At 40.2% G+C, this 8,194-nt stretch overlaps 1 protein-coding gene and 1 long non-coding RNA gene across 4 annotated transcripts in view; one reads left to right on the top strand and one right to left on the bottom strand.

The window, feature by feature from the left end:
- The window catches only part of LOC106513420 (uncharacterized), a 13,385-nt gene extending 7,358 nt beyond the window's left edge, over positions 1 to 6,027 (bottom strand). The window contains exons 1-5 of one of the 3 annotated variants that reach the window (XR_001309779.1): positions 5,940 to 6,027; positions 5,091 to 5,524; positions 1,225 to 1,285; positions 1,027 to 1,153; positions 644 to 891 (exon numbers count right to left, since the gene is read on the bottom strand). This is a non-coding gene — a long non-coding RNA (uncharacterized LOC106513420). Of the gene's footprint in view, positions 1 to 643; positions 892 to 1,026; positions 1,154 to 1,224; positions 1,286 to 5,090 lie in introns of all 3 variants that reach the window. The other 2 variants (XR_001309778.1, XR_001309780.1) reach the window with 2 other exon arrangements.
- The window catches only part of atp8a2 (ATPase phospholipid transporting 8A2), a gene marked incomplete at its 3' end in the record, with an annotated part of 62,001 nt that overhangs the window by 7,070 nt on the left and 46,737 nt on the right, over positions 1 to 8,194 (top strand). Inside the window, 1 exon segment of the mRNA XM_014002237.1 lies at positions 5,967 to 6,111. Within this exon segment, the coding sequence (XP_013857691.1) occupies positions 5,967 to 6,111 (145 nt within the window).

Genomic DNA, 8,194 nt, shown 5'->3' with positions numbered 1-8,194 from the left:
TTAAACATAAAAACAGCATTTTAATAACAGCTAAAGGTGGCATAGATACTTTATTATGGTATAGTATTTAAATATATGCCTAAGAAACACATAATATTGGCCCTTTAAGGAGTCCCACTGTAGCTGTCCTAATGATTAGTAGCTACTGCCTTTCAGCTCATTTCATCCCCGAGTTGCATGATTGGATTAAACGTGCATGCACAACTGAAGCTACAATTACACCACATAAAACTTGCTTCAGAGGACGGCTGCTGAGAGTGAAAGCACAGACTCCACACAGAGGTAGTGGCTGGTGAAATGTGCTCTGTCATATTGGAAAATGCAGATGAATTATGCAGCTCCTGTTGATTTATTATTCAGCAGCCAAGGCTGTCGTTAAACTCAGACATTTTGGAACCAGTTCATCCTAAAAACACATGTAAATGGAAGTGGTGTAATACGTTTTGCATGTTGAGGTGTCTGACTTTGTGGATTGCATTGTCTGTTTTGCTTCCTGAAGTTTTAAAATCAATTGGTCTTGTTGACATGAGGTGTTCAAGTGCATTTTAGCTGCATGTTTTCAAAGACATTTTAAGGCTCAGCAGTCAAATTGTTTAAAACTTGTTTTCAGGACATGAGATCCTTGTTGGAGGATTAGTCTTACCTGTTCTTGCTGCGGGTTATGATGAGGAACCTCGTGTGGACATCTTGAATTCTTGCATCTGACCTTGCTTTGCGGTTGCCTTCAGCTGACTCAGCAGTGGTGCATCAGTACTGAGTTACGGAGGCAAACACGCCTGTACTCCATCAGAGATGAGTAACTGAGGCATTGATCTGCCCAGAAATGAATTATAGCTGAAGTGGGGTGCTGAGGAAGCTATTATTGATCTTTTTTTGGAAAGCTTAAGTCTGCTGGGGTTAAAAAAAGAGAAGAACAGGAGAGTAAAGTCAAACTTTCCACACACACAGATAAAAATATACTTATTTTTCTTATGTAAAGAGACTGGTAAAAGATAACAAAGCTTGATAACATAAATGCATCCTTACCTTGTAACATTTTCTCTGCAGTAATCACTTCTGCACATTTATTAGCTAAAAGCTATCTAAAGTGCTGAGATGTGATTGCGACATTCATTTCAGTTTTGTTTCAAGAGGCAACACCTCGGTCAAAGATCTAGAGAATGCAGATAGGCTTGTTTATTATCAGATAGCTTGAAAAGACTTTGACCTTTGCTCTCKCTCTACCTGGTATAATCTGCGGGCTGGTTGGGGCACATCGCTCCACAAAGGCTGGATTGTTGAGCTCCTAGAATGTGAAGTGGGTTTTCAGAAGTTAAAAGCAAATGGAACGTGTATTTAATCCAAACTTTAACTAATACACTTCTTATAAATGCAAGTTTTCCTGACACATAAGCYACACAGAGCAACTCTTCCTAAAGTGGATCTGATGTGCCATCAGAYGTTATTGCAAAGATGAGACGGACTGCTTCACTTCGCTGCACTTGGACGATTTCTCATCTCTCCCAGAATCCCATGCTCGAGTGGAATATAATGGCATTAAGTCAATTTTGGTTATTGATGAGGGGAGTGTAACGGCTCGTCTGTTATGGGGTTGTGGTGCTGCAGAAATGGGGTTTCAGTGCCGTGGAAATTCAATCTGCCGGAATCCTGCCCGTGCTTATTCTATTTTTTAAATTATTCATGCAATTAGGCTGTTGATGTTTTCACTCACAGACTCACTCAGTGATCCGGAGAATGATATCAAATAACAAATCTTAGGCTTTGTGATGTAGCCGATCTCACTGGATCGCTTTTAGGGCTTGTAATGATGCGATTTGGGGGATTTCCAAATAAATGCTAGACTACGATACGCTTTGCAAAAGTTTCTAAGAAGACTCGTGGAAAAAGTGAAAGCTGCTGTTGGCAGCGGCATCACGGTAAAGAGAAATGACACGAACAGGTTTTTGATAGATGACTCTTTGGTGTCATTTGACCCTTCTGTGCCCGACTACAAGACCTAAAGGTGATATGAGGTGTCTGTATGGAGTAAAGATGAGATTAAAAAAGTGGATTTACAGATAAAAAAAATCTAAACATTAACTGATAGTTGTGCGTATTTGCAAACTCTTGAATAAGTTGAACAGTTTACAAATTTTTACTGTACGTTTTCTCTGTGAAAATGCAACCTGAAATGTTTAAAGCCTCACCAGGTTTGCATTTGTTTTTTATTTTCTCTATGAATACAAAGGGAAGTGTGCAGTTGTAAATAAAAAAGGGAAAGATGCATTGATATCACTGGTTGTGCATGTTTTCTTTCAACTTCATAGCATCAGTTGTTAATTATATAATTAAATATTACTTTAAAAACAACCTTGCATTCACAAACACACACATGCCTTTGTATTCTTAAAGAAAAAAAATGCAGACTTGAGCTTTGTATTTAGATATTCTTGAAGTTATTTTTTAAGTACTCAATGCAAAGTTATGAAGACAGAATCTGTGCAATATTTAAATTTGTCAGCAAAATATGTGACCTGATACAAACTACCACATGCATTTGTTTGCCTACAGAAATGGTCAAAGTGAGTAAAAATAAATCACTAATGGTGATATTCATGGCAGAGCCATTTGGGATCGAGAGTCTGACTGTTTGATTTATTTCGCTCATTATTATTAGGTAAGGTGGGTTAGCGTTGGACTAGATTTGGAAATAAAAATGTTGAAACTTACGGGTCTAGAAGTTTTGCCAAAACTGAATTTGTTGAAAAGTCGAGACCTTTTTGCTTTTCTGCCCTGCTTCATCCTTGATACCTATACTCCAGTTGTTTTTTTTATCTTTTTGTTTTCCTTTATGTTTAGCAGCTGATTTTCTCCAACTATACGTCTACATTTGTCCATATTTGTTACCCACAGTCAGTCTAATGTAGTTCAGTCATGTTACACAAGCTTCTGTGTTGTTTTTAAAGATTTCATCTGAGGGCTTTGAGTATATTTTGGAATTGCACATTGATATATCTGGAAAACTACTGGAGTAAACTCGTTCAAACTGCACTCTTTAAGATACAGTGGGTAAAATAAGTATTGAACACATCACCATTTTTCTCAGTAAATATATTACTAGAGTTGCTAATGACATGAAATTTCCACCCGTTGTCGGTAACAACCCAAGTGATCCCATACATACAAAGAAATCAAACCATAAATGTCCAGAAATGAAGTTATTTGTAATAATGTGGAGTGGCACAGGGAAAAAGTATTGAACACATGAAGAAAGGGAGGTGTAAAAAGGCATGGAAAGCCAAGACACCAGCTGAACTCTCTCAGTAATTAGAAAGCAAGCCTGCCCCTTGTCAGTGCAAGTTAATRTCAGCTGGTTCAGTCCCAAATGATGACCAGGTATCACACAAGAACCATCTGATGATGGGTAAAAGTRAAGAGCTCTCACAACCTTATTGTTGCAAAGCATAATGATGGCATCGGTTACAGAAGAATGTCTAAACTTCTGAAGGTTCCAGTGAGCACTGTTGGGGCCATAATTCAGAAGTGGAAAGAACATTATTTCACCATAAACCGACCACGACCAGGTGCTCCTCACAAGATTTCTGACAGAGTGAAAAGAATTATCAGAAGAGTTGTCCAAGAGCCAAGGACCACTTGTGGAGAGCTTCAGAAAGACCTGGAATTAGCAGGTAHGWTTGTTTCAAAGAAAACAATAAGTAATGCACTGAACCACCATGGCCTGTGTGCACGCTCACCACGCAAGACTCCACTGCTGAAGAAACAGCATGTTGAAGCTCCTTTAAAGTTTGCTGCACAACATTTAGACAAGCCTGTGTAATACTGGGAGAATATAGTCTGGTCAGATGAGACCAACATTGAACTGTTTGGATGCCAGAATACACATCATGTTTGGAGGTCAAATGGCACTGCACATCAGCCCAAAAACACCATACCAACAGTGAAGTTTGGAGGTGGGAACATCATGGTGTGGGGCTGTTTTTCAGCATATGGTACTGGCAAACTTCAAATAATTGAAGGAAGGATGAGTGGAAAAATGTACAGAGTCATTCTTGATAAAAATCTGCTTCCATCTACCAGGATGATGAAGATGAAACGTGGCTGGACATTTCAGCAAGACAATGAGCCCAAACACAAAGCCAAGGAAACTCTCAGTTGGTTTCAGAGAAAGAAACTAAAGCTGCTGGAATGGCCCAGCCAATCACCTGACCTGAATCCAACAGAAAATCTATGGAAAGAACTAAAGATCAGAGTTCATAGAAGAGGTCCACGAAACCTTCAAGATTTGAAGACTGTTTGTGTGGAAGAATGGGCCAAAATCACACCTGAGCAATGCATGCCACTAGTTTCTCCATACAGGAGGTGTCTTGAAGCTGTCATTGACAACAAAGGCTTTTGTACAAAGTATTAGATAAATTTCAGTAAGTGTGTTCAATACTTTTTCCCTGTGCCATTCCACATTATTACAAATAACTTCATTTCTGGACATTTATGSTTTGATTTCTTTGTATGTATGGATCACTTGAGTTGTTACCAACATCTGGTGAAAATTTCATGTCATTAGCACCTCTAGTAATGTATTTACTGAGGAAAAATGGTGACGTGTTCAATATTTATTTTACCCACTGTAGCTCAGGATAACCTTTAAGAAAACTTGGCACAAAAATGAAGGAATTAGTGTTTGTTAGATTGTTTGTTTACAATGCTTGTTGGCAATAAATCTTATGGTTGGCAGCACCTGGGAGTACTACGCTCAAAACAAACAATAAAAACAACAAAATAAGGTGTTTGGCAGAGGATTTGGCAAATTATTCACGTGTGTAACCCATATACTCGGCTGCTCATCTCACAAATGCATGTTCCTTACAAATGTGGCAGCGTTAATGATTGTTGCCAAGAAGCATCGTTACAACAAACAATCTGCCAAAACACAAATTTCCTTACTTTTTGTGCTGTTTATTATTTTATAGTTTGCTCCTTTAAAACATTGTTTTACAAAGTAAATGTACACATTGTACAAGTAAATGTACAATGAAATTGACTTTCACAATAATTTAAACGTTTCTTGTCAGCCAACATGCACAGATGTTTACCTGTAAATTTGTTATATATTTTTATGGGGACCTTCGTTTTCTTCTTCTGGCCCTTTAAAAGCGGAAGTCCCGGTTTTGCCCCTCCGCTGCTCCGAAGGAGCTCCGTATGGTCTCCCCTTAGAGCAGCTGGGGCATCGCATCGGAGGGAGGGAGGGAGGGGTGCGTCTGAAACACGCCGGACAAAAAGGCGAGCAGACACGGATAAAAAAAACCCGCCTCAGTCGCAGATGGCTTCATTTTAAGCGAAGAAAGGCGAGTGGGGGAAGCCCGGACCCGGCTGGGTGAACCTGTTTGCGGTGATCATCACGGTCCGGTGCGGCGGGGGAGGAGAAATGGCCCACCGGCTCCTGGAGCTCCTGCGGGGCTGAGTGAGCGGAGATCACGACGCTTCTTCCCGGAGATGGTAAAGACAGGCGAGCGGGGAGGCAGCGACCCTGCAGGAAGAGGAGGAGGAGGAGTGGGAGAAGGAGGAGGAGGAGAAGAGAAGGAGACCAGAATGTCACTTTTCTGGAAATTCGGCGCATGGGTTGAAATCGCTCGGCCAGCACATGAATGAGCTGCTGATAGAAACGAACTGAACCCGGTGTTTGTTCGCCATTGTGCATCCCTCAGCACATCCATTATTATGTGCAGGGGTGGGGGGGTCCGGTGGGCGTCACGGAACACGCGCGTGTGCGTTCAGACAAACAGTTATTTTTAATAGAAAACATCACTGAATCGACCCCACCGGCTTCCCTGTTCGTTATTGGTCGCTTTTGAACTGTATACTCCCGTCTGTGTGTGTGCGTGCGCGTGCGYGCGTGCGTGTGTGTGTATGTGTCCCCCCTCCTCGCGCTCACTCAGCCTCACCTTTTCCCCATCCATCCAACCGCGCAGGACCTTCTGGATCGTCCGCCGGCTACCGCAAGGCAGATGACGAGATGTCCGGGACCACTTCCCAGGCCGAGCCCGTAGACGCCTCGGCTCGGACGGTGCTGCTCAGCCGGCCTCAAAACACCAAGTTCTGCGACAACCACGTCAGGTAGGTGTCACTGCAGAGCTCCRAACTTTTCACCTTTCACACACAATCTGCCTCCACACCAGCAATAATCAGGATTAACTCTGCAATTTTCATCATTTTTGTGATAAGCTTATTTAGGCAAATTGACCTAATCTTTCTACTGCACTTTGCAGAAATATATAACCCAACTTTTAGATTTAATTGAATAGTTTTTAGACCGTTATCTTTATTAACCTAAAAAGTAAAAGATGATTGATGTTTGCCAAACGAAGCGTTGGATCCGCTGCGTTGAGTTGAAGGACGATCTCTGACAGCAGCTAGACTTTGAACCTTTTTTCCCTCCCTCATCAACATTTAGTTTCCTGAAGTGACGGTCACGTTTGTTGGTATATTTCTGAAAACCCATTAAGGACGTGTAATAACTCACTCATTAGATACTTTGAAGCCATCCCATAAGGGGTTGAGCGTAACGTGTCACCGCTGTAGTAAAAAGTGCTTTGCTTAACAACAAAACACGACATAATCAATATGTCCTCATGAATATTTAAGGCTGCTGGTGAAGTCATGGTGGCTACATTTACATTTGCAGTTGTTACCATAAATTACAGAAAGCACCTTAGCTGAATCCAACTGTCTCCAAGGTGCGTTTGGGAAATTAAGAGGCGTTAAAACCTGTTTTCTGTGTCTCCAGTCAAAAGGCTGCAGGGGTAATTAATAATTTGCAACTCCTCCTGTGGTTTTGGCTGAATTTCTAAATAGTGTGTAATTCTATGTCACTGGACCAAATGGCACAAGGTCTCTTGCATCATCCCAGCTGTCATCAGCATATATCATAGACTCAGTTGTGATTATTGCCTTTTTGTTTAGCCTTGTGTTTTGTGACTGAAAGGCGTGTTGCATTCAGCACTCATGCTATTATTGTATTAGGAAGATTCAGTTTCCCTTTAAAACGAACCCATTTCAACTCTGCAAATGGGATTAAGGCGGGTCCTCGTCAGATAAGTTCGATTTTGACCGGTCCAGTGTGGCGCTCTGCCTCTTGTTTGTGTTGGTTAGTGAGGCTCCTGCTTCAGGAGGAAAGGCTTSTCATGTCCTTGTGTTCCTGTAACTCTTTACGTTGTGTTTTAAAGGTTCAATAGCCTTATTGATTTTCTGTTTTCAGAGATTAAAGCCTTGAAGCTTTTAATGTGTATATTCAACCATGCTCCTCCATTTCCACAGCCAGACTTTATGCTGGTAATGGTATTTTTAGAGATTTTCGTGGCCAATTCCAGTTTCCAATAGGCTAAATTTGGAGTTCTACTAACAAACTCCAACAAAATCATATAAGTAATTTTTAATCTCTAATTTCTGAAAGAATTTAATTTGACTGTGTTCATAATAGTGTTCGGCAAAACCGTATCATACAATTATTTGTCAGAAAAACAATTAATTAATATTTGCCACTTTGCAATTACTGCAGTTAGTGACATGATGATGATTTTTGTGAGCGACTCACTCTCACTATCAAGTGCACATGTGAGCCCGTGCCATATTGYGTTACTAACCCTTTAAGCCCACAAGGTTTTAGAAGATTTCCTTCAGTTCTGTTGTCGGCCCTGTACAACAGGGCTCAAAAGGCTAAAGAAATGCTGCCACTCTAGATTGTAGAAGAAGATAAGTTTCAATTCAAGGCTTAAAATTTTAACCTGTTAAAATGAAGAATGGAATGCATTTATTATCTACAGTATTATTTGTCATTTTGTTATCGCTAAATGACAAAATTAATTTTGATAATTTTTTTCAACAATATTGTCCAACCTTAGTTTGTAATAATAARGTTTATTTTCTCCGAAACGGCATCAAATTGCAGGGCCTTCACTGTTTGTTAGTGGAAATCTATTATCTAARTCATTTCAGTACAAATAAAATCAGTTTGTAAATTAATTACAGTATTTCTCCTTTACCAACCCAAAGTTCTTCAGTTTTAAATTTTTTAACAACTATTTAAGTTTACCAGATAATCAAACAAAAATAAAATATAGGTCTCTGAAAGTAATTTGAACTTCCAYGTTCAGCCTTTAAGGTATTAGAAACATTGGGCCTCATGCAAGAACCGTTCGTA

Source organism: Austrofundulus limnaeus, unplaced genomic scaffold (assembly GCF_001266775.1).
Source record: "Austrofundulus limnaeus strain Quisiro unplaced genomic scaffold, Austrofundulus_limnaeus-1.0 Scaffold12, whole genome shotgun sequence".
NCBI lineage: Eukaryota > Metazoa > Chordata > Actinopteri > Cyprinodontiformes > Rivulidae > Austrofundulus > Austrofundulus limnaeus.
The sequence above is the reverse complement of the archived record's forward strand: the minus strand, read 5'-3'. Positions and strand labels throughout refer to the sequence as shown.